Below are 27,961 nucleotides of genomic sequence, written 5' to 3' on the forward strand. Positions count from 1 at the left end.
TTTAAATATTTTCTTTTTTATTAATGTTTCGGGCATATTTGAGACGGAACATAAGTCAATTATTATTACTGAATTTACATCTAACTTTTTCTGCAAAAATTTGAATGCCACCTTTCACATTAACCTAAAACAGATTTACCCTGGTCTATTGCACTGCATATGTACTCGTTTCATATATTACCCCTCAGAGCAACTCCTAACAGCTCGTTCGATGGCATCCTGTGTTGCTCTAAATATACTGGTTGATAACTGTGAAGTATCACGGTCTCATTTGTTAGATCATAACTTTTTTTTCATCTTAAGAGAGGGGAGGGAAATATTCAAAATGCATATCAGTTCAGTACGCCGCCCGAATGACCTTAACCCATTAGCGCCGTGCGTTGCTTTAAAGCAACGGCAGACATGCCTGTATTTGGGAGGAGCTTGAAGTCATAAGACAGTCATAAAAGAGGTGTGACCTTGCAAATTCCATCAACCATAATCGCTCACACTTGGTTATATCTATCTATTTGCGGTGTTAAGGACTGTTTGTAAGTTTGGTGCATTTGAAGTTGAGCATAATATTAGAACGTGAAAATAATGGACTTTCGATTTGAGTAAGTACCATAATTTCGATATAAATGAAACTTATTATTTATATATGTTAAATTTGTGTTGATTATACTTCTAACAAAACATATTTTAAATAATTTATATGAATTGATCAATAACTACTTGTCAGTGCCTGTTGTAACCCAGCCTTTGCCTTAAAACAACGCTAGGCGCTTGTACTACCTATATTTTAAATTTTATCATTTTTGTTCTAGACGAGGATTTTCGCTTGCTCAAGCCCTTGATATAATTTATAATGATGAACTAGGTGGCGATATTTTTGTAGAACCTCCAGATACAAATAATGTAGACACTGATGAGAATTAATATGAACCATTCGCGAAAACCGAGTTCCCAGAGGATGTCCGTTAACTCCTAAAAATGAGTTTCTGAAAAAAGATCGAGGTTATTTTGAAACAGCTATTGAACCAAATGATGGACAATTATATGTCCGGTGTATGGATCATCCTCCGGCACTCAAAAAGTAGGTCAAGTAAGAAGATTTTCTCAGAAACTCAAACGAAACGTACTTGTTTCTAGACCCAAATTGATCGCCAAGTATAATACATTTATGGGAGGAACTGACCAAATGGATCAGAATATAAGTTGCTACCGGATCAGTATTCGTGGCAAAAAATGGTAATGGCCAATTTTTACGTGGATGCTCGATGTTGCATTACAAAATAGTTGGATATTGTATAATAAAACTGGCAGAGAAAAGGTATCGCAATTAGATTATATAAGAGGGATTGTAAGCACATATTTAGCGAAGTATAGTGTACTTAGTAAAGGAAGTGGAAGACCGTCGGCTTCCTTGACAGCATCTGTCGACAGCCGAGTATCGGATGACATTCTTTTGGACACCATACCATCAATCATTTGATACAGTACATTCCAGATGGGAAAAAGAGAAGATGTGCGTCTAAAACATGTAAATCTATCGTTAGAACAATGTGTTTAAAATGTGATATTGGACTATGTACTTCTTGTTTTATACCGTTTCACTCTCGATAGTGTAAATTTTTATAATTAATCACATCGAATTACATTTTTGAAGTTATACTTCTTTACCGGCGATAGAGGGTAAATTTTTATATGGAAAAACCTAGCGACCGGGCGCATGCGCATTATAACTTTGTTCTGATTGGATGTTCAAATGACATGTCAAAAATTATTCAATATGGTGGCTGTGGCACAGCTGTAGTTAGATTATTTATGGTTGTTGCGTTTTAAAATTTGTGTGAAAAGAAACAACAAACAAAAGTTAGTTAATAGTTATACTGCCTTTTTAAATAGTTTTCATATACCTATATTTTTGGACTTTTGGACTATTTTGGACAAGGAAAACTCATTCTAATTTGGTAAGTACCTAGTTTTTATTATAATCATATTGTAATTATACATTTGGATTAGGTTGAAATACATACATTTATTTTCTCAAGAATGCGGATTTTAGAGAGAAATCCCAAATTAGGTTCGATTTTTATTTTTAAATTATGATTTTTTGGCGTAGATTTATTTATCTAGTAGGTATGTAATGCTTTGATTTACATACTCAATTTGATTACCAACAAAAGTTCTACCAATCTTCATCTAATATATTGTTTTCTTACTGTTTTGTTATATTTTTATATTTTCTTCCACAAAATTTAAACTACATAATTTTCAAAACAATTGTCAAACAGTAAAACGTTCAGTTACCGTATTTTTCCACATGATAAATAATGTGCGATTGGACGAACGAGTCTACGCTTCGATTACGAGTCAAAGCGGCACGAAATTCAAGGGTTCAATTCCCGATGCAAGTTTTATTTTTTTATGCATATTATGATTGTAAGTATATTTGTTATATAATTTTTTTTTTCAGCAAATGCGTATTTAAAATTTTTGCCAACAATTATTATCGTCCAGAAATCATTTTTTCTTTGTGGCATTTTTCAATGTGTTTGTGTGCGTTTTATTCTTTTATTTTTTTAAATTTTTGGTATAGTCTTAAAAATCACATAATATGTAGTAGAAATATAACTTCTTACGTGCGTACAAAGTACACACACATTCTTGTTTTATGAATAAATATCTATTTTTCTTTTATTGCCTACTTTACTGTATCCCAAATGCTTTAATTTTTTGGTTTATTATTTTCAACAAAAACTAGGTAGTGTAAGCGCCTAGCGTTGCTTTAAGGCAACACTTAATATTTCAGAAATGGAACATCTCAGAAAAAATATTTTATGAAGTTTTTATTATTTAAACACAGTTTCATTATTAATATTGCAAAAAAAATACAAAATCAATAATTAATTAATCTCGGCGCTAATGGGTTAATGTAGCATTCAGCGGAAGGCCGCACGGGTGATAATTTACGGCGCCGTAAGAGCAGTAAACCCATTGGTTGACTAACTCCTCCACCATGTGAAGATTTTTTTTTTTTAAAGATGAAATAGTAGTTAGTCAACCATGTGAAGATGAAATAGGAGTTAGTCAACCAATGCCTCGTCACATTTACTGCTCTTACGGCGCCGTAAATTATCGCCCGTGTAGCCTTAGCCTCATTTTTTGTAGTTCCCGAAATACTTTAAATCGTCCTCTCGTTGCCGAGGCTACGCCGAACGCCTACGTGCTAAACGAGACCCCCTTCTGTCATACAGAGCTCCGAAAACGCACTGGCCGCTGTAAGATCCACGTCGCTTCCAAAGCACTCTACCTTTATTCATCCACAGACTGTTAGCAAGGAGGCTCTTCCCTTTTCCCTGTTTTATCTTTTTTTGGTCACAGAATTTGAGGTATTTCTACCTTAAATTTATAATATATTTCTTTCTTACTGTTGTCGTTGGTACATATGTCTTTCTTTCTCTTCTTTTTTCTTGATCACTACACGGATATATTGTATGGAGAACGGTAAGGGTTTTATACCGATCGAAGACAATTGTTTGAAGGAGGAGCGGAGCGACGACTCCAATTATTGTCTGAGATCGGTTACCCTTAACGTTCGACATGCTTATAACGTTTTTTGCACGATTCATACCATTATAAATTATAAAATTAAACATTTTCGTCATATTGACTAGTTTCATTCATTTTATCAAGATAGATACTTTGGTTGTTAGGTAGTAACTAGGGTGCATAACAACAATGGAGAATTGAGTTTTTATTTAGTTGTCAATAATTTTAAGTACAATTTTGATTATTATAAATTAAAACATGAGCGAAAGTGAATTTGAAGAAATTGAACGGGCTTGAGAAGAAGGGTGTTCCGCAATTATTCCCGAAAAATCCAAAATCCGTTATCAAAATACCTACCAAAGTTTTAAAAAATGGTGCGAAGGCAAGAATTTAAGAATCGAAGAAAAGACTCTTATTGGCATATTTCGTTCAAAGACATATGCAATTGAAAGCTCCTGGAAGCCTCTGGGCAGAATATTCAATGATTAAATCCACCGTTTTTCTTTATGATGGCATTGATATTTCCAAGTTTTTAACTTTGATCGCGTATTTGAAGAGAAAAAATTTTGTGCAATACTAGTAATACTACTAATGTATGCGATTCTCCAGGAGTTTCTGTTAGAAGTGAAACCACAGCCCAAACAAGTGGGATTTCATTAAATAATTTAAAAAATTGTACCATAAGTTTCAATATTAATAAATAATTCGTTAGTTTTCTTTATTCTTTCAAAAAATAAATTAAAATTAAGAGATTTTTTAACTCGACGGTAAGTGAATTACTTACCGTCGAGTTGGAGTACTTACCGTCGAGTTGGATTACTTACCGTCGAGTTGCTAGTAAATGTCACCTACTGACTTAAAATCTGTCACGGTAAACAGTCAAAAATGATCAATCGTGCAAAAAATATTTTTTAACAATCTAAACCCAGAATGAAAGATTACATTATTACCGAGAGCCGAAAGTCACTGAAAACTTCTATATTTATTTTATTAATTTACAGGGGTGAAAATAAAAAAGAAAATTTAGTGTGATTTTTAATTGCAAATAATTCATTCAACAGAAACTTTTTATTTATTCTAAGAGACTTTCGGCCCTCGATAATAAAGTAGTCTTTCATTCTGCGTTTAAATTTTTCAAAAATACTTATTAGATTTCTCAGGATTCGAAAAACATGAATACTTACATTTAACACACATTTAAAATTTTGATATGCGTCAAAATTTTTCATTTTGTTCTGTTCCCCTTATTAACCGTTTTTTCGCGTTTATTTAATGTATTATCTGTTTATCACACTCTGCACCAATTTAGTTTTTTCTATTCTTTTAATTTTATTTTTTTTATTCACATATTATTTCCCATATCTTATCTCTTATCTACTTCAAATTTTTTTAAATGTTACCTATTAGGTAGGTGTTAAGTAATCCAAGTAAGAAGATTTAGGTTATATATTACCTACGTGGTTTTACTGTTCTCTATCCTTTATTCAGAATTAATTCAAAAATAAAGCATAGAAAACAATTCCACCAAATTTTAGCTTCTCTTACAAACATGCTAATTAAAAATATTTTAAAATTATTAATATATATTTTGCACGATTGATCATTTTTGACTGTTTACCGTGACAGATTTTACGTCAGTAGGTGACATTTACTAGCAACTCGACGGTAAGTAATCCAACTCGACGGTAAGTACTCCAACTCGACGGTAAGTAATTCACTTACCGTCGAGTTAAAAAATCTCTTAATTTTAATTTATTTTTTGAAAGAATACAGAAAACTAACGAATTATGTATTAATATTGAAACTTATGGTACAATTTGTTAAATTATTTAATGAAATCCCACTTGTTTGGGCTGTGGTTTCACTTCTAACAGAAACTCCTGCAGAATCGCATACATTAGTAGTATCCAACATTTTTTCTCTTCAAATACGCGATCAAAGTTGAAAACTTGGAAATATCAATGCCATCATAAAGAAAAACGGTGGATTTTATCATTGAATATTCTGCCCAGATGCTTCCAGGAGCTTTCAACTGCATATGTCTTTGAACGAAATATGCCAATAGAGTCTTTTCTTCGATTGTTAAATTCTTGCCTTCGCACCATTTTTTAAAACTTTGGTAGGTATTTTGATAACGGATTTTGGATTTTTCGGGAATAATTGCGGAACACCCTTCTTCCCAAGCCCGTTCAATTTCTTCAAATTTACTTTCGCTTATATTTTAATTTATAATAATCAAAATTGTACTTAAAATTATTGACAACTAAATAAAAACTCAATTCTCCATTGTTGTTATGCACCCTAGTTACTACCTAACAACCAAAGTATCTATTTTGATAAAATGAATGAAACTAGTCAATATGACGAAAATGTTTAATTTTATAATTTATAATGGTATCAATCGTGCAAAAAACGTTATAAGCATGTCGAACGTTAAGGGTAACCGATCTCAGACAATAATTGGAGTCGTCGCTCCGCTCCTCCTCCAAACAATTGTCTTCGATCGGTATAAAACCCTTACCGTTCTCCATACTTAATATACTATAATAACAGATATACGCAACTACACAATAATAATTATTTCTTACTATCAATTTTAATTAAAATCAAATATTTTTACTATATTATGTTCTCCTACATAAATATTTACACATTCTTCTGCTTTTTCTGAAATTTATTGTTCAATACTGTTTTAGTCCATTTCTTCTTCATTTTCCTTTTAAGTCTTTACCCATTGTCCAGCTCTAAGTTGTATCATTATGATATTTTATATTTTCTGATTGTTAATGTTAACAGCAACTCAATTAGCTTTTATTTTTTCTACTTTAGAGCATATTATGTTCTCTTAGGTCTGGATCCCGCGTACCAAAAGAAAGTTGATTAATAGCAAGCTGAAAATTTGTTAGTAGCTTAACGGTGTCTGGTCGGATAAACTTTGTTGCACGGGTACACTGGAGCAGGGGATGTTTTAATTGTGGAACAGGTTACAGGTTTCGAACGTCATACTACGAAAACGTCCCATGTATTTTGTCGGACAGAACTTCCAATTGATTTGTTACCCTTTCATTAAACTCTTTATTATTATTTATTTTACACCATATTTTACGTTTTTTTACATGTTCTACGTGTCGGACCTATTAAAATGCGCAACATATTTGTTGGACAAACGTTTTTTAATATCAAAAAACTCATACATAAGTAAAAACTTCAAGTTGTATACTGGTATAAAATGGTTTATTAGAAATCTTCATAAAAAGTGGTGCAAAACGTTTTCGTTCTAATTCAGAACATCTTCAGTGCCTAGGATGAAATATTTCCACGTTAGTTGAAGGCAAAAAAGTTAAAATTGTGACTGTTAATTAGAAAAACATGTGGAGAATACTTACATTCTGCTGAGTAGTTGAAATTAGCACAACAATTATAGTGGTAACATTATATTATATGGTCTACATTATAGATTTAAATAAAATATGGTGAATACCAGTCGATGTTTAAGGATTAAAATAGTACATGCTTAAAGGGCAACATGCTTCCCTGCTCGAAAAAACTAGGTACTTGCCAGTTCAATGGGCACAGACCAACTGATAAAATAGGAAATGTACTTTCAATATGACATGACAAAGAGTGAAATGACAAGATAAGACAAAGTCAATTTTTGCTTAAGAACTTCAAAAAGTGTAGTTTTAAGTTCGGATTTTAATTAAAATGTAATGGTTGTTGATAACTGTTTGAAAATGTAATTAAAATTATATAAAAATTTAGAATCTATTTTAAAGTCGAAATTAGCAACACTCTATTCCAGAAAAAACTTTTGGATTGTAAGATTTAAGGTTGGTTTAATCCATGGTTAAAAGTGTGACGTCATTGGTTGTAAAATGATAAGATGACAGTTTAATTTAGTGTAATAGAATGAGATATATACTACATAGTAAACAATTAATAACTTGACGTGGAAAGATTGGATGGTAAATAAATTAAAGTTCTAATTTTATAGGTTTTAAAAATATGTACTATTGGTTGCCTAACCAGATGGGAAGTGTTTAGATTTAGCTGCATACTTTTGTCATAATAAATTCTGTCTGTTAAGATTGAATAGGAAATCTAGATAAGTTGAAGTAACTAAAATAAAATAAAGATCCGGAAGTGAATGATAATGTTAAAGAAATAATTTTAAATAATAAAATGAAGAATAAAATTATGTAATGGAATTAATAACGAAAGGGGAAATGAAATATGTGGCAGCAAGATCTAATTGAAATTTATGTTTTTTTCGATGAAACAAAATAATTCTAGGAAATATAACATGATAGGCTTCCAAAAGAAGTGGTTATTGTATGAGTGAATAATGGAAAGAAAGCTAACTAATATAGGTCTAAGTGTGTGTTAATGTCAATATGTAATGGAGAATCCAAATTTACTAAATATCTGAGATAGCGAAATATGAGTTTTTGTAATTGGTAGTGGAGTGGACAGACTAAAACAAGTGTGATATATTTTGAGTGCAACAGTTAATAAACTTACGTGACAGAGATGACCAAAAGAATTAACACTGATAAGTAAGAAAGAACGAATATGACGTTAAATTAAGATAGCTGAGTAATGGGGGTTGCCTGATATGAAGGTGGAAATATGAAAAAGGAATGGTATATATGAAATTATAAACTTAAATATATGATATGAATGAACTGTGAATGAATGTAAGCTAATGAATTTAGGTGTGCAATACCCTATTGTTAAGTATAGTCAAAAAATATAAAAGGGAATCTGAAGTCGGAATCTTTTTTGACTATACTTAACAATAGGGTATTGCACACCTAAATTTATTAGCTAACATTCATTCACAGTTCTTTCATATAATATATTTAAGTTTATAATTTCATATATACCATTCCTTTTTCATTTTTCCACCTTCATATCAGGCAACCCCCATTACTCATCTATCTTAATTTAATTTCATATTCGTTCTTTCTTACTTATCAGTCTTAATTCTTTTGGTCATTTCTGTCACGTAAGTTTATTAACTGTTGCACTCAAAATATATCACACTTGTTTTAGTCTGTCCACTGCACTAACAATTACAAAAACTCATAGTTCGCTATCTCAGATATTTAGTAAATTTGGATTCTCCATTACATATTGACATTAACACACACTTAGACCTATATTAGTTAGTTTTCTTTCCATTATTCACTCATACAATACCCACTTCGTTTGGAAGCCTATCATGTTATATTTCCTAGAATTATTTTACTTCATAGAAAACAACAAAAATTTCAATTAGATTTTGCTGCCACATATTTCATTTCCCCTTTCGTTATTAATTACATTACATAATTTTATTCATTTTATTATTTAAAATTATTTCTTTAACATTATCATTCACTTCCGGATCTTTATTTTATTTTAGTTATTTTAACTTCTCCACAACTCCTATTCAATTTTAACAGATAGAATTTATTATGACAAAAGTATGCAGCTAAACCTAAACACTTCCCATCTTGTTAGGCAACCAATAGTACATATTTTTAAAACATAAAATAAGAACTTTACTTTATTTACCATCCAATCTTTCCACGTCAGGTTATTAATTGTTTACTATGTAGTATATATCTCATTATATTATACTAAATTAAACTGTTATCTTATCATTTTACAACCAATGACTTCACACTTTTAACCATGGATTATACCAACCTTAAATCTTACAATCCAAAAGTTTTTTCTGGAATAGAGAGTTGCTAATTTATACTTACTAAAAAATAGATTCTTATTTTTTATATAATTTTAATTACATTTTCAAACAGTTATTAACAACCAATGCATTTAAAATCCGAACTTAAAACTACACTTTTTGAAGATTTTAACCAAAAATTGACTTTGTCTTATCTTGCCATGTCACGCTTTGTCATGTCATATTGAAAGTACATTTCCTATTTTATCAGTTGGTCTGTGCCCATTGAACTGGCAAGTACCTAGTTTTTTCGAGCAGGGAAGCATGTTGCCCTTTAACCATGTACTATTTTATTCCTTAAACATCGACTGGTATTCACCATATTTTATTTAAATCTATAATTCAAACCATATATTATAATGTTACCACTCTAATTGGTGTGTTAGTTTCAACTACTCAGCATAATGTAAGTATTCTCCATATGTTTTTCTAATTAACAGTCACAATTTTAACTTTTTTGCCTTCAACTAACGTGGAAATATTTCATCCTAGTCACTGAAGATGTTCTGAATTAGAACGAAAACGTTTTGCACGACTTTTTATGAAGTTTTTTAACCCTTAAGTACTAACATCTTAAATCAATGGCGTAAACACTAACTAACCGCCTGACAGACGGGTTTAACATTTTAGTGGTAATTTTTGTTTTTGTTAAATATTTTAATGCAAAAAAATATCTCGATGACTGACTGAAAGTATTGATTATCTAAAAAACACAGTAATTAATCTAGTTTTTCTGTATTTATTAAAATAAAAAACATTATAACAAGAATGGAAGGATTGTTTGTGTACCTTTTTACTCCTGAAAAAAAGTGTGATAAAAATTAAACAAATTAAAGAATCTTAACAAAAATTTATAATCAAGTTAAACAAAGGGTAAGAAAAATGAAAATAAAAATGTTTTTAAAAAATGTTAAAACAAAAAAAAACTGACAGGTACTATAATTAGTACAGTGTAGCAATGGTAGTCAGTGGCAACATTTTCATCACAAAATGATTTCACTTCACTTAAGTCGTCTTCTACCTCATCTAACCCTTTCGAAAGAGTTTCCTCAGGGGGGGGTTTATTCCACTATTTGATGTTTTTTTACGAACTGGGGCACATTATGTGTAATGACGAACTGGGCACAAACACTAACACCCCGTCTATTAGACGGAAATCACACTTTGAGCCTAAATATCTTTCGAATAACAACCTGCAGCACATTGCCGAGTTCATTACTACTAAAGAACAACCCAACTTGAAAAGTCATAAATGGCCGACCTTCAAAATTTTCTAGGAAGGGAAATATCCCACTTTCGAGAAGCGATGTCGTCTGAGAGACGGGGTGTTAGTACTTAAGGGTTAATAAACCATTTTATACCAGTATAAAACTTGAAGTTTTTACTTCTGTATGAGTTTTTTAAACTATGGTATACAGCCAACTATTTGAATTTTTCCATTGATTTTTTTTCATATTAGCTATTATTTTCATAATTTGCGATTGAATAAACATAAAAACAACCAGCTAATTTCCACAATTAAAATTTCCCCCGTTCCAGTGTTCCCATACAACAAAGTTTGCCGACTAGACACCGTTAAGGTATTAACAAATTTTCAGCTTGTTATTAATCAACTTTTTTGGTACGTGGTATCCAGGCGTATCTATTTTTATACAATTTACATAATCACCGTTACAATCACAAATGGGCTTATACTCTTGTATTGAATGTATTACATACTTGTAAATTGGGAATTACTGAAATATGTTACAGAGAGTAAAATACAAACAAAACAAACAATTTTTTCATCAAATTAGTACTTATTTATATTTAAAAGAAACCCTTGCAAACGGTTAGGTGTATTTAATAAAAAAATACTTACGTCTATAAGGTAATATTGTCTACAGCCTTTATTTTCGTTTGTACAATTATTGTGTCCTTCGAATGTTGAATTCAAACACTGGACTTCGATTGAAAGGGAAAACTATAAGGCAAGATATATTATAAAAAATAAAACTGATTATAATTTATAGAAATATTGTAAATATAATTATAAATCAAAATAGTCAAAGATTTACCTATAAATAGTTACTTTTAATTATATATTTTACAACCTGATTTCTAAAATAACTTTCTGACAAGTAGTGCAGTCACTGAAGGTTTTCATCTCCGATTTCGTTGAACCTCCATCGATTTTTATGAAAATGATTGAGTAGTTAGTTAGAAAATGGATACCTCAAATAACAAAGGTGACAACTTACGCTTTTACCCTGGGGATGAATTTCACCCACTTTTCGGAGGTGAAAATTGTATTATTAAAAATAACCACACAAATCGATAGAGGGACGGACATATTCTAAGTAAAATTACTTAAATAAAGTTAATAAAACAAATCAATACTTTTTGAGTTATTAAAGATAAAAAATTTTAGTTCGTCGTCAACAAAATACATGTTTTAAATCGGTTTTTCTTAAATAACTGAAAAACTATAAATTTTTACAAAAAATATATTACCAAAATTATTGAAGATATTAAAAAATAAATAAAAAAAAGTAAATCAATAAAAAACTTGAAATATCTTTTAATATTAATTGAAGAAGACGTCAAAAATAACTGTCAAAGTCAGGTTGTAATTAATTTACTCCGAGACGTATACAAAATTTTGTACGAAATGTATTATAGTTATTAAGATACTAAGGGTATTATAAGGATAATAACGGTTGAGGTCAATGGTGTGTATCACGAGGGCTCGAGGGATATACGTTGACCGAAACCGTTATTATCTATAATACCCGTGGTGCCTTCAACGTTTACTGTTCGACAAAATATTCTTTTTAAAAAATTTGAAAAGTTTGGAGTTAATTAGATTTTAAATAAATAGATTTGCCAGCAATAGTCGTAACGTAATTGTGGTAACTATAGTTTTACTTGTTTTACTATGTCTCAACTTTACAGTATTTAGTCAGTTATTTAAATTTAATAGGCCCTTCATCTTTAAGTGCCGTCTCCTAATCGGATGTTGGATATCATTATCACTATATTTATTCTATCTACCTCTGCTCTAAAGAGGTCTATAGAACTGCATTTAAATTGCCCTTAAATTCTTCAACCATGACACTCTCCCTCTTCCTATACTAATTCCGCCTCTTATCTTTCCCCGTATTATCAGTCTTAGCATTTCATATCGCGGTCCCCTCATTACCTGTCCCAGATATTGTAACTTTCTTATTTATATTGTGTTTATTATTTCGCATTCTTTACTAATTTCTCGCAATACTTCTGTGTTCGTTTTCGTCTGTGTCCATGCTATTCTAAACATTCTTCTGTAACACCACATTTCAAATGACTGTAGCTTATTTATGAGTTCTTGCTTTAATGCCCAGCTTTTAAGTCCATACTGCAGTATCCAGAACACGTAGCATCTCAAAGCTCTTACTCTCAGATTTAAGCTAAGGTCTTTGTTGTAGAGAACTGTTTTCATTTTTACAAACGCATATCTTGCTATTTCTATCCTGGTCCTTATTTCTGTTGTTCGATCATTTTTCTCTGAAATCCAGTTTCCTTAGGTATTTGTATTTATCAACCCTTTATATCGGTACATTTTCCAAATGTATGCTTGTTTGTATGTTTGTTTTTTTTTTAGTTACTATCATGAATTTGGTCTTTTTTATATTAATTTTTAGTCCATGTTCTTTACAGAAACTGTTTGTTTTGTTTAGTAGTAGTTCGAGTTGTTCAGCAGAGCTTGCCATAATTATGGTGTCATCTGTATATCTTATGTTGTTAATAGATCTTCCGTTAATTATTATTCCTTCACTTTGAGATAGCAATGCTTCTTCAAAAATGGCTTCACTTTGTGCATTAAAGAGTAATAGACACATGATACATCCTTGCTGAACTCCTCTCCTGATTTCAATTTCTGGACTGGATTCGTTATATATTACAATTTGTACTCTTTGATTCCAGTAAAGCTTTGTTATTATTCGTAAGTCACTTTTGTATATGTTTTTTGTTTTTAGAATTTGGACTAATTTTTCATGTTTTACTTTCTCAAAAACTTTCTCAGAATCAACGTAACAAACTTGCACATCCACATTCATGTCTATGCATCTTTGGGCTAACACATTAAAAACAAATAACGCCTCTCTGGTTCCTAGTCCGTTTCTGAACTCAAACTGACTGTCATCTATTCCTTCTTCTAGTTTTTTATTTATACGATCGTGTATTACTTTCAAGAATAATTTGAGAATGTGACGTATTAATGATATTGTTCTGTAATAGGCCCTAGGGTTTTATTTTTAAAAATAAGGGAAATATATCATATTTAAATGACTGTGACATCATGTAATTATTTATCAAATAATATACCAGTCGGACACTAAATAAATACATAAGTATTATACCAGTGAAACAATATACAAAGTATTCCAACGAAAATTTGACCATCACCCCAGTAACTCAGAAACCAAGAGTTTTTTCAGAATTAAAAAAAAAACATGTCAATTTGTATTGAGGGGGGGGGGACGAGTTTTCATACAAAATTCGTCCCCCTTTTCCTGCACCGCATCAACCCCCTATTTTTTTAAAATAGCAAGTGTAGCCGAGTGCAGGGCTGCTTTATCCATTAGGCAATATAGGCCGTTGCCTAGGGCGGCCAATTATGAGATGGCGGCAAAAATACTGTACAAAAAATATATTTGTATATAAAAATTAAAATCGAATAACATTTAAGTACATAGTACATACGTCAATGGAATATAAGTGGGCATTCATTTCTAGAAAACAAATTGCATTTTCTTAACACTGTTCATTCAAAAAGACAGAAGTCGTATATTTAGGGATTATTTTTTTTAAACTGAATCCTTTTGGGTTATTCTTGGTTGAAAATTTGCCATTTTCATTGTAAAATGTCGCCTTTTCGGACGGTTTTTTGCGAATACCTTAAAAATTATGCATCTAACGAAAAAAAAACTATATAAAACATTTTTGTAGCTTATGAAAAATCAAAGAGATTCGTTCCTTCATAAATCTTCTAGTGATAACATAAAAAGAGATATGGTAGGTGAAAATAATTTTTTTTGTGCATATTCAAATGGGTGTGTTCAACTTAATAACAGATAAATGGTCGATTTTAAGGGTATAATGCTATCAATATCTTTTGTAAGTACTGCCTGAAAAGACCTTTAAAACGAGCAAACTGTTAAATTTCAATTACATTCAAACTAAACGAGATATGGTTCAACAAAAAAGGTTGACTAATTTATTTTAAGATAAAATGCGAAGTATGTATATTTTAACCCCTCGTCCACCAGATTTAAATGCATCGTTTTGCTTCTACAATACTTTTTACTATAGTGCTATTTCTATATCTATCTATGTTCTACTATAGTGTTGCAATCCGGGACTGCACGCTGGGGTTTATTTTGGTTGGATCAGGGAGAGCAGCATATATGCCTCCTGATGAATGACTAATAAGTTTCGAAACCGGTAGGGGTGCTTGCAGCACTCTCTGATTGGATTAGAATATGGTTCGGCTGTGTTTTCGTTTTGCAACGAAATTGAAAATGGTTATTCATTTTTGATTAACATTTACTCTGTGTGGAGTATGAAGGGAATCATTCTCCTTGGAACTTTACCGCGCTGAGCAGATGGGACGTGAATTGTAAATTGTAGAATTCCCTCATCTTCCTTAGTCTCAGCATCCGTATGGCTTGCAAATTGTAGAAGCCTCGGAGATGTAACCAGAGAAGGTTCCCATTGTTTTCATTCTGGTGGGGTGTAGAAAAGCATTATGTTGTTTTATATGCCATTAGAGTGAAAACTTAGTCTTTTTGTTATTTCTATGTTCAGCAAGTTGGACGGGTTTCAAATTTATGGTTTTTGAAAAAATAACATCAAATTATTGAGAGCATTTTTAATTTTTTTTAAATCTTCCCTTTTCTCCATGTAACTCGAAAATGATAATGAGATACAATAATGAAAGAAAAATAAACTTGTTATCTAAAAGAAAATCTACATTTTTGTAAGGTATTTTTTTACGTATCTCTTATCACTTTCGCATTACCTGGAGAAAAAAAAAGATTTAAAAAAAAATTAAAATGCGCTCTATAATTTGATCTTATTCTTTTCAAAAACCATTCATTTTAAACCCGTCCGACTTTTTGAATATAGGAATACACTATAGTAGAAGGTATTCTAGAAGAAAAACGATGCATTTAAATTCTGGTGGATGAGTGGTTAAATATACTTCTCATTTTTCCTTAAAATACATTAGTCATCAGTTTTTGTTGCACCATATCTCGCTTAGTTTGAATGTAACCGAAATTAAACAGTTCTCGTTTTAAAGTTTTTTTCAAGCACTACAAAGGGTATTCGTAACATTACATCCCTAAAATCGACATTTCTCTGTTATTTTAAGTTGAATACCTACACCGATTTGAGCATGCACAAAAAATCTTTTTTCACCTTCCACCTCTGTTTTTATTAAAACTAGAAGATTTATGAAAAAATTAATCTCTCTGATTTTTCATAAACAATAAAAATGTTTTATATAGTTTTTTTCGTTTGATGCACAATTTTTATGGTATTCCCAAAAAAACAGTCTCCGAAAAATGTCATTTTTCAATGAAAATGACAAATTTTTAACCACGAATAACTCAAAAAGTATTGAGTTTTCAAAAAAATTTATAAAACAGTTATTGCTTAGAATTAGGTTCTCTGGCCACTTCCGGTGTTAGTTTGATAAAAAAAATTTCCACACCCGAGAACAGGTGGGAACCACCCCTAAGTTAGTAGACTTTGTTTCTTGAGCTATTCCCTACTTACAGTGAAAATATCAAGTAAATTGATGCAGTAGGATAGAATTCGGAGCCAAATACCCTCACTGACTGCACTAATAGATACCTATATCATTCATACATGAATGCATTCACTTAAAGGTTCATTTGGATACCGCAATAAAATTACCAATCACCAATAATTGACATATCTAAGTATTTAAAGAAGAGTGGATTGAGAGATATTTTCTTTGCGCATTTATTTGTGCCTCCCAGTTGCCAACCAACGTGTCTGCTGAAAGGTTATTTTCGAAAATGCCAAGGATTTAAAATAGACATGAAAATAATTTCCGATCAAGTATAACGCAAGAACGTCTTAATAATTTGTATTTTGTCCATAGAAAGTGACGTAACAAAGGAGATAAATTATAACGACATTATAGATGACTTTTCCAAAGAAAAATCAAGAAAGAAATCTGATGTGATCTAACTGGAATGACAATTTTTATGTACCTATTATTATTTAAATAAAAAAATCTGCTTGCAATTTTTTTTCGCAAAAATGGTACATGCTTGAATGGCGGCTACTAGAGAATTGCCTTGGGCGTTAATTGACCTAAACGCGGCCCTGGCCGAGTGGCACATCATTTGAAAGGTATTTGTTTTCTCTACAGGACCCTCTATTTTTTTTTTAATTTGCTGAATAACCTTAAAGATAATTTTGGATTTAACTAATTTATAATAAATTTGTTAAGTCCAAAATTATCTTCAAACTTATAATGTAAATAGCTGTAGATTACATAATAAGTAGATTACCTATTATGTAAAAAAAATAGAGCGTCGTTTAGAGAAAAAAATTACCTTTCAAATGATGTGCCAGTCGACCACACTTGCTATTTAAAAAAAAAGTGGGGGTCGAGGATACATTTAAGGACATGAATTTTGCAGGAAAATTCGTCCCCCTTCTATAAACAATTGATATGTTCTTCTGAATTTTGAAGAAGCTCTTGGTTTCTGAGTTTCTGAGGGGGTCAAATTTTCGTTGGAACAGACTGTATAATTTATTTTATAGATAGATTTCTTACTGTGTTAGATGTTAGAAAAACAAATACTATCCTGATGACAAAAAATGCAACATTCTATATACATCTATATATTTGGATCAAAAGTATTTAGGTAAGTCTTATCTAAAAATTTACATAATAACGTTTTTTCCTGGCTATATTTTCTTAAAATTAAGTTTTTTTCTTTCTTTTTGCAAAAACAAAAACGACAGGAAAGTTTATTTCGGTATATTTAACTTTATATTATTATTAGTTTATTTAAAATTTCTAGTCATTTTGGATTGCTATTGATTTACCTAAAAAATTTAAAATGCTAAGAATTTGCGCTCGTTGGCAATTTCATTATCTAAGCGACTTCGAAAAAGCATTGTACCGGGTGTCCCAATAAGAATGGCTCTCGGCCATATCTCAGAAACCGTTTATAGTACAGCTTTGAGAAAAAAATATTTATAACAAAAGTGGCCTCGGGAAAAGCCTGGAAATTATATTCATAATTCTAGGACCACCGCTAGAGGGCGTAATTAAATATAAAAAATTAAAAAATCAAAATTTTACAAAATAATTTACCTAATGAAAGGGCACTAGAAATTCAAGCATCGTATTCTTTATAAAATTCTGCGCATATTTGATTTCACAAGTTTAAGTCTGCTTTTGCAAATAAGAGATGGGGGTGAGTGGAAACCTTCTTATGAAAAAATGGCTGTAAGTCCGGTTCCGCTAAATCGAATTTTGCATACTTGGTCTTGTTGAAAACAGCTTTTCTTCGTTAATGTAGGCATCTTATTTTTGAAATAGCCTAATAAATAATATGCCAGCTAGTAGACGATATTTAATTATTTTTGGAAATCTAGTTTTCTTTGGAAAATATTAAATACAAGTATGCATTTTTAAGCCTGTATTACAAAATTAGACCAAATTAGCAACAGACTACCGAAAACCGCATGGCGATATCTTTTTTCTATCTCGAGATATCTTAAGAATCGTGTAAATTTTAAACAACTGTTACTGTCACCGGTAAACGAGGTTATGGAAAAGTAGTGTGTTATGGAAAAAACAAAGAAACATTTTCCAGATGTAAACGTATAGTCAAAACAACAATAGGACAAACAACACTATAAAATATAACAAAAAAATAAAAGCAACTACTTACTTAGTGACGACCTAAATGTTCAAATTGTTGCCCATAATTTTCGATGCAACCATTTACTTTTTTAAGAGTAGATTGAACATCAGTCTCAATTTTTGCTTTCGCAGTGCTTTGAATGGCGTTTCGTATTTTCTAGATCATGTTTTTTCGAGTAGTGGGCCTAGCGGCAAAAACAAGCTCCTTAATCCGTCCCCATAAAAAACATTATAAAACAGTTAAATCTGCTGCTATTCAATCTACTCTTGAAAGAGTGAATGCTTGCATCGAAAATGATAGGCAACAATTTGAACATTTAGGCAGTCACTAAGTACTAAGTAAGAAGTTGCTTTTATTTTTTTCTTATATTTTATAGTGTTGTTTGTCTTATTGTTGTTTTAATTAATTATATACGTTTACATCTGGAAAATGTTTATTTGTTTTTTCCATAACACACTACTTTTCCTTAACCTCGTTTACCGGTGACAGTAACAGCTGTTTAGTATTTACACATTTCTTAAGATATCTCGAGATAGAAAAAAGTATCGACATGCGGTTTTCGGTATTCTGTTGCTAAGTTTGTCTAATTTTGTAATACATGATTAAAAATGTATACTTGTATTAAATATTTTCCAAAGAAAACTAGATTTCTCAAAATAATTAAATAACACCTCCTAGCTTGCATATTACTTTTTGGGCTATTTCGAAAATAAGACACTTACATTGATGAAAAAGATCTGTTTTCAATCAACAAGACCAAGTATGCAAAGTTCGATTTGGCAGAACCGGACTTACAGCCATTTTTTCATAAGAAGGTTCCCACTCACCCCTACCTCTTATTTGCAAAGGTAGACTTAAACGTGTGAAATCAAATATGCGCAGAATTTTATGAAGAATACGATGATGGGATTTCCAGTGCCTTTCCACTGGAAACTTTTGTAATATTTTGATTTTTTAATTTTTCATATTAGTCCATGTGGTGAGACCGCTCCCGTCTGGAAAAATTTCTGATTCGGTTTCTTTGTGGATTCCTATTCAAAAATGTCCCCTTTAAACAAATCTGAAGGGTGCCGGGCGGAATTTTTGGGCAGCAATTGTTTAAACAATTTTTTAAACAAATACAAAAGATCACGTTTTTTTGCTCCGGAGCATATTTTTTGAGTTTTGTGGGTCATTCTGAACAAGAAAGGTATGTTTAAATTTTCTCAGAAATTGATAGTTTTCGAGTTATAGGCGATTTAAAATCTGAAAAATGCGATAATACGCATTTTCGAGGCTTAAAAACTCATATTCAAATTAGTATTTTTGAGGTTGCCAGATACTTAAATTGAAGACTAAATATTCGTCTTCAAGATTCTGAAGAGTGATCGCGTCTAACTTTAATTTATACCGTTGTTTTTTAATTGTTAAATATGCGTGTTTATCCGATTTTTTTGCAAGTGAGGCGCGCTCCGTTTTTAAAAATCTCCTATTTTTCTCCGAAAAATATTTTTTCTAGATTATTTGGGACATTATAAATAAAATAAGTTTCTTGACATTTTTCTCTAAAGTTAATAGTTTTAAAGTTATAAGCGATTTAAAATCCGCAAATGCGTTTTTTGTCATTTTTCGGATATTAAATTAAATCGCTTATAACTTAAAAACTATTAACTTTTGAGAAAAATGGTAAGCAACTTATTTTATTTAGAATATCACAAAGAATCTAGAAAAAATATTTTTCGGAAGAAAATAGGAGATTTTTGAAATGGAGCACGCCGCACTGGCAAAAAAATCGCATAAACACGCATATTTAACGATTAAAAAACAACGGTATAAATTAAAATTAGACGCGATCACTCCTCATAATCTTGAAGCTGAATGTTCAGTCTTCAATCGAAGTATCTGACAACCTCAAAAATACTAATTTAAATATGAGTTTTTAAGCCTCGAAAATGCGTATTTTCGCATTTTTCGGATTTTAAATCACCTGTAACTCGAAAACTATCAATTTCTGAGAAAATTTACAAGATATCTTTCTTGTTCAAAATGACCCACAAAACTCAAAAAAATATGCTCCGGAGCAAAAAACGTGATCTTTTGTATTTGTTTAAAAAAATTGTTTAAACAATTGTTGCCCAAAAATTTCGCCCGGCAACCTTCAGATTTGTTTAAAGGGGACATTTTTGAATAGGAATCCACAAAGAAACCGAATCAGAAATTTTTCCAGACGGGAGCGGTCTCACCACATGGACTATATTCAATTATGCTCTCTAGCGGTGGACCTAAAATAATTTTCAGGCTTTTCCTGAGGCAACTTTTGTTATTAATATTTTTTCTCAAAGCTGTACTCTAAGCGGTTCCTGAGATATGACTGATGCCCTTTTTATTGGCACACCCGGTATATACATAAAAGATGCCGGTTTTGGTTTACGGTAAATTTCACGAAGAGTTGAAGCTAATCCATCAACGTTGTTAAGACTTTAGAGAAGGTGCTCCAATGATGAGATTTATCGGCATCGTGGAGGAACTGGACGTTCTATCATATTGAAAGGCTATGAATTGTGCCATCGTAGGCTTCGTGCTCTCAGAAATAAACGCTACAGTGTCCATCAAGTAAGAGATGATTTAGTTGCAGCTACAAGAATGGTAGTCTCAAGAAGAACAGTTAATCAAAAATTACTTGAAATGGGGCTGAGAGATTACCATCCGCTTTTGGTTTTACCTTTGATACCAAAGCATAATCTCGACAGTAAGAATGGTGCAAAGCTCGGCAACATTGAAATGACCAATGGAATTTGTCTGATCCAGTAATGAAAATAGGTTTTGTTTGGGTGTCTCTGATAGGCGCATAATGGTAAGTTGTTTTCGAGGTCAGAGACGAAATATAGACTTGACGGTTGAACGTCTTACAGCGAGACAAACAAGCATTATGGTAGGGGATGCTCTATGATTGGGATGCAGACCACCTCTAGTTTTTACTAACGCCACTGTGATAGCTCGACGATATACAGTCGAACCCGTTTATTAGAGTCCCGCTTGTAGGAATATCTTGGTTTAAATAATAAAATTTTGTGGTCCCGAAATGTTTCCATTTACTCCTTAATAAATTTAACCGCTTATAGGAATACGTTTAAGTAAAACTCCACGAGGAAAAAGTTTTCCTGTAGTTGGCTGTATACCATGTATTACAAAAAACGATAAAATCCTTTATAAAAGGTATATTTGTTAAAATTTTTATAAAGGGCTACATCACAGAACAGAACTAGTTTTCGATGGGGTGACCGATCAGCATCAGTGTTTACGTGAATCTAACATGCTAACCACCAAAGTAAAAAATACGTGGGTAAAAACCCTTTACAATTAATCCGTCATAGGAACATAGAAGAAAAATGTGAAATTAAACATGGATGTTTAAAATATCCAATGTTTCATGCTCTAGGTACCATTGAGCTCGAATTTGACTTGTTCACATCATGACTGTAAGTGGTAATGGTGGTAAGTGGAGTTACTTTGGTGGTTACCATGTTAGATTCACTTAAACACTGATGATGATCGGTCATCCGATCAAAAGCTAGTTCTGCTTTTTTTTAATAAAATAGTACCGCTTAATGGAACATTTTTCAAGCAACGAAAAAGTTTTTATGTACAATTTCCTACAAATTTAAATGATTTCTAGTTTATAGGAATTGTCGATAATAAATACGTTATTACTTACTTTATTATGACACCAATAATTCTACCCTCCCCCAAATATTTACCGATCATAAAGTACCACCCACGTCATTGTCTGTTTAGATTTTTAGAAACAGTTAATTTAGAAGTCATAAGAGCTTGTATATAATAACCGCCTTATAATATGTATTATAAGAAGTTTTCTGGAGGGTCAAACTAATGTCAATTTTTTAATTATTATATTTTAGAGCAACAAGTGACTAATATTTTATGTACCAAAAAAATAATTAGTCTCAGATTACCGATTATTTTTCCAGAAAAAAAGTAAGTCTGTTGTATGTATGTTAATAAGAAAATATGTCTACCTATCTATATCTACATATTGCATACATTTCATACTTATTTGTGCATATGTTACGGTAAGTATGATTAACTGGAAATTATTAATAATTATCGGCTACAAACCGAATACATAGCTAGGTAAAAGTAATAAATATGCCAAAATTAATCACCTCGACCGGTAATTATTAATAAATCCTGGATTAGAACGGTAAATGTGATAAATTTCAATACCATTAAGTGCGTACAAGCTTGAGAAGTGGAGAGAGGTTTATTAGTCACTGAGACATACCAGAGGTAAATACGGCGCATAGCGCATACGGCATACCACAGTGTTAGTCAATCTGTAGACTGAAGCGGCCACTGTGTAATACTCTATTTAGTGTATTAAATTAATATATAAGGCTAAAGTAGGATTAAAAACATCCTTACTTGCTGGTACTTTATGCGAAATCAGAAACGAAGAACATTTAGAAGCGATATTAGCAGATCAGTCTGATGACGCTGATATGATGGAGCAAAGCATCCTGGTAATATGAAACTCAACAGTACAACCGAGAATTCAAAGTTAGCGAATATTGAAGATTCAAAGATAATGGATAATGCGTGTGCCATATTTGCTGTCAATGAGGAAGACAATGCCAGTATTAGCGTTAAAGAAAATGAGGGAGACGAAGAAGATGCAACTGCAATTAACAAAACTTCAAAAGATAATTCAGGACACTCTAAATCTTGCTAAACAGTCACTTGTAAAACAATCTGACAGAATGTTAAAGCATTCTCATAGTAGATTCCCTGTTGAAAAAGTAGGTCAAAGTGTTAAAGTGCGAATTCCAGAAGTTGATAGAGCTAAGGCCGATAGCCGAAACATTATTGCCATTATTATTTCTGTTATAGATGAAAAGCTGTACACGCTAGGTAATAAGCATGGCATTCTAAACCAACTTTATGCAAGAAACGAATTTACCACCTGCAAGAAAACACTTAAAGCGCCTGATACTGAGATCAGTCTAAGTGAATGCGCTCGTAAAGATTCGAATTTAGGCGGTCAAGGATTCCGCCACTAAAATTTTATTGTAGAGTACAAATGCAACAAATTAAGCGTTCTTTGTAATTATAAGTGCCACAAGAGCATTTTCTGCAAAAACAAGTAATTATAGTCTGGAATTTTAAAGCCTAATGCGTGTGTATGAGTTTGTTTTTACTTATTAGGTGTCTAGTTTTTTTTAGTAGGAGTTTTTTATTGATAAGTTCTGTTTAAGTTTTTAACTTTATTACCAAATACGAGTCTATTTTTACCTATTACATATCTAGTTATATTTTTTTATTAATAAGTTCTATTTTAACTTTATTGTCAAATTTTATTAATAAACAATAGTGCGACCCAAAATGCCTTTTTATTACATTAACCAGAATTATTAGGAAAGTAATAATAAAAGCCGGTAGATGTAATTATAATAAAGGCATTATTAATCAAATTGACCAACTGCTACGGTTACTATTAATATTTACCGGTACTTATTAATATAGACGGGACTTATCACATTGACCTTAACATACATATGCATGTCTAGATAATGTAGATTGGTGGTTTAATAAAATAAGTAATAGTTACACTAGGTACTGTATTATTGGCATAAACAGAAATAAAATCATACACATATGTACATAACGTATGTATGGACATGTACATACATACTATGTACATGTAAATACATACTATGTACATGTACATACATAGTATGTACATGTACAAAGTGTGTTGAACTATTATGACGTATATTCGGTACATTTACTTCTACTTGCCACCACTGATCGGTTATTAGAATATCCCGGTTATAGAAATATTTTTGCCTGTCAAGAAGGCTATTCCAATAAGCGGGTTCGACTGTATTGGTATACTGCAACCGGTTCTACATCCCTATTTACGAACGATATCAAATGACATACTTCAACTGGATATCGCAAGACCTCATACTGCCCAGGAAACCAAGGCGTTCATAAAAGGACCTGATATAGCGCCTTTGGAATGGCCATCAAGATAAGCTAATTTGTCACCCACCAAAAATTTCTGGGATATGTTAGTTCGGCATGAAAAATTAGTCCAAATTCTAAAGAGAGAAAACAAAGACAAAAGGGACTTACGAATAATAACAAAGCTTTACCGGAATGAAAGAGCACAAATTGTAATAGATAACAAACTCAGTCCAGAAATTGAAATGAGGAGAGGAGTTAGGCAGGGATGTATTATGTCTCCATTACTCTTTAATGCATAGTGAAGCCATTTTTGAAGAAGCATTACTATCTCAAAGTAAAGGAATAATTAATTAGCGGAAGATCTATTAACAATCGATTACAATGTTTTACAGCTAACTTGGAGGACCTGTGACAGGTCATAAGGGAAATCTGGGTGTGTATTCCGCAATATGATAGACCACTTAATTTGACCAATGCCCCATAGAGTAACTGAGTGGATTGAAAATCAAGGAGGTGCCACTCATTTTTAGGTTTTTGACGAAAATGACGTTGCAAATTTGTGTTTAATGTTTCTTTATAATGTCCTGTGTATCAAATAATTTACGATTTTATGTGGGAATATAGCCACAATTTAAGTTTAAAATTAATTTATTTGGCGTTTCGACTTCCAGTTCCGAAATCGTTATCAAAATATTAAAGACTAATAAATTAAACCACTTTTGTATTTGTTGCTTGGTAAAAAAGTTCTTCTACTCATTTAAACTTCCACAGAATATTATAATCTAAACTTTCATAAATAAATATTGGTGATACAGTAGCGATCAACAGGTAGCCAAAACGCGTTCCAAGATTGCGGCTGTAATTTTGAATATTTTTTCGAGATATTTGGCACACATATTCTTATTATAATAAAGAATGGCGGTACAGAGCCCAATTTGAAAAATGTATTAATATGTGGAAATTACTGTGGAAATAGAATATGAAAAAACGAGCCTGTACCGCCATTAAGAAGAACAAAAAAATACACTTTCTTCAAATAAACTTTTTTATTCGATGTCTAGATTTTGTGTCATTTTGGAACTACTAATGAAATAAAAAATTTTAGTAGTTCCAAAATAACACAAAATCTAGGCATCGGATAAAAAAAAATATTTGAAGAAACTGTATTTTTTTGTTCTTCTTAATGGCGGTACAGGCTCGTTTTTTAATATTGTATTTAATTACAGAGTAATTTCCACATATTAATATATTTTTAAAATTGGGCTCTGTACTGCCATTCTTTATTATATTACGAATACGTGTACCAAATATCTCGAAAAAATATTCAAAATTACAGCCGCACTCTTGGAACGCGTTTTCGCTACCTGTTGATCGCTACTGTTTTCTCTTAAAAAATACTTGTCCTTCTACATACCTATGTAATAGTTGACATATTGATACATTTGTACACATTTGAATGAATAAAGGAAGTGAAAACATAGTATATCAAAGTGTGTAAGAAGTATTTTATTCCTTTAGCTGAGCGCTTTCTACATAAACGTCATCATCCGAACTAATGGTCATAAAAGTACCACTACTTGAGTCATATGCGTCATAGATAAATAATATAGTATTACCGGATAGATAGGCAACTCACTGTAAATATTTGGTTCCTTTCGCCACTTGCGACCGTAGTGTTAACTAATCACCATTTGGCGGGAAATTCAAATGTACAAGCATTAATTTCATCCGCTCAGCGCCTCTTGCGGGCCCTTTCGTTACTAATTAAAATATCTTAATACTTTACAAGAAATAATCTCACCTATATTATTAAAATAAAATACCAGAACTTACTAAGCTTGTTAAAGTATTTATTTAAATAATAGCTAAGTAATGCCCATAAATTATTCGGAATTCCCAAGTTATAAAATATGTTATTTTTCTGTCAAATTTAGTAAGGAAAAGGGATATAAAAAAAGTTAGAAAATGTTTTTCTAAATAAATGTACGTGTATTTATTTGTTGTTTCAGGTAAAACAGTTATAAACTAATTACTATTTACCTATGCATTTTTCTAACTTTTCTATGATTTGTACACAAAGCCAACGGTACACAACAATAATAAACCATATTTAGTTTTTTTTATAAACACAACACAGAAGTTCTTTCGTAACTAAAAAAAACTACACTTTATAAACGAAGGATAAGGAACCAAATTAAATTGAAATTACTAAGAATAAATCGTTAAAGATAATACAATAAAAACTGTAAACTAATGGAAAATTATTTCCACTAACTCTCATTACTTTTGACATAATTGACATTGCCGAGTTAAGCCTAGTTTGATTATTTTATTTGTGACATTCAGATATGGTGTTAACATAAATTATTGGTTAAAGTCTTCGTGAGAGAGATAGGCTGTCATTTCTCTTTATTAGCTGACCGTAGTGAAAGTGATGGGGGAAATTCCCCAGTTTGTTCATATAAGATTCCGGGGCATGCATATGCGTGACAATCTGTAATCTCAACCAATCAATTACAATCATTGTAATATGCATTAAAATGCGCAATCGTGTAAGTATGCTCTTGAATTGTGTTGTTCTCTGTACAACCCCCACACAGAAATAACTGGCCACATAAGCGTTACACAACATTTTCTGTTTGGGGGTTGTATGGAGGACAAAACAACTCAATAGCATACATGATTGCACATTGTAGTGCAGATTAATATTTTCAAGATGCTCACACATACGCCTCAAGTAGTGGTACTTTTTTCTAATTGATCATTAGCTCGGATGATGACGTTCATATGGAAAGCGCTTACCTAAAGAAATAAATTATTTCTTACCCACTTTGATATACTATCTTTTACTTCATTGATACTTCTTCGTGTTGCATTTTTTTGCCGTCAGCACCTATACTTACCGCTCGAAACATAACCAAACCATATATACAGGCGGCCATCACAAAACAAAAAATTTGAGCAACATTTCTATTTTTGTGGATTGTCCTTGAGACGAAGAATAATGTGGAAAATCCTCTCTGAAACGAAACTATCCTAAATGTAAATCATCAAACAGTTTGATTGTTAGCACTTACCCGTTTTTTAATGTTGTTCATGTATACTAACAAGGGAATTAACACTAGTAGAAATATTATAGGAGTTGAATAGAATAACGCAGGATCGTGCCTGAAAAATATTGAAGATCATATGATATTTATTTTAACTCACTCTTCGCTGTGTATCATTAATATCATCAAACAACTAAATCAATTTTGTCGTTCCCTTATACAGTGTGTCTGCGTAACTTGGAACCATATGGGAAACTTTTTTATTATCAATTTTACGAAAAAAAAGGTATTCTTCATAAAGTGCTCTGCATGGTCCAAAAAAGATTCAAATCATCAAATATCAAATTATATCAACAGTATAAGAGGTATGTCAAAAAATATGAATTTCGCTCAAGAGGAAAGTACTTTTATATTTCACAATATCGAAAATTTTTATTAAGAAAAGTTGTTTGGAATTAAAATTATGTTATAATATGAAATTACATTCTTCTAATTGAGAAAAAAATTTAAATTTTTTTTTTCAAATTACGTATACCCAACGTAATTTACATTACGATACCTCCGTTATTATTAATTTTATGGAACCAAGTTATTATTTATAAAAAGGTATGCATAGTCTACCAACTAGGATGCAATTGTAAGATATCAAATTTTATTAATTTTATACGAGGTATGTCAAAAAACGTAAATTTCGCTAAAGAGTAACGAACCTTTACCTTTCAATTAGAAGGATGTAA

General features: G+C 31.4%; 1 protein-coding gene across 10 annotated transcripts in view; it reads right to left on the reverse strand.

Moving 5' to 3' along the window:
- LOC114330194 (adenylate cyclase type 5) overlaps positions 1-27,961 on the reverse strand; it is a 1,795,244-nt gene that overhangs the window by 179,094 nt on the left and 1,588,189 nt on the right. For 9 of the 10 annotated variants that reach the window (XM_050641848.1, XM_050641851.1, XM_050641852.1 and 6 more), the window contains 3 exons: positions 27,252-27,342; positions 27,078-27,194; positions 11,127-11,228 (listed from right to left, as the gene is read on the reverse strand). In XM_050641848.1, coding sequence (XP_050497805.1) covers positions 11,127-11,228; positions 27,078-27,194; positions 27,252-27,342 — 310 coding nt within the window. The remainder of the gene's footprint in view (positions 1-11,126; positions 11,229-27,077; positions 27,195-27,251; positions 27,343-27,961) is intronic. The other variant, XM_050641855.1, reaches the window with a different exon arrangement.

This window comes from Diabrotica virgifera, chromosome 1 (genome assembly GCF_917563875.1).
Source record: "Diabrotica virgifera virgifera chromosome 1, PGI_DIABVI_V3a".
Classification (NCBI taxonomy): Eukaryota; Metazoa; Arthropoda; class Insecta; order Coleoptera; family Chrysomelidae; genus Diabrotica; species Diabrotica virgifera.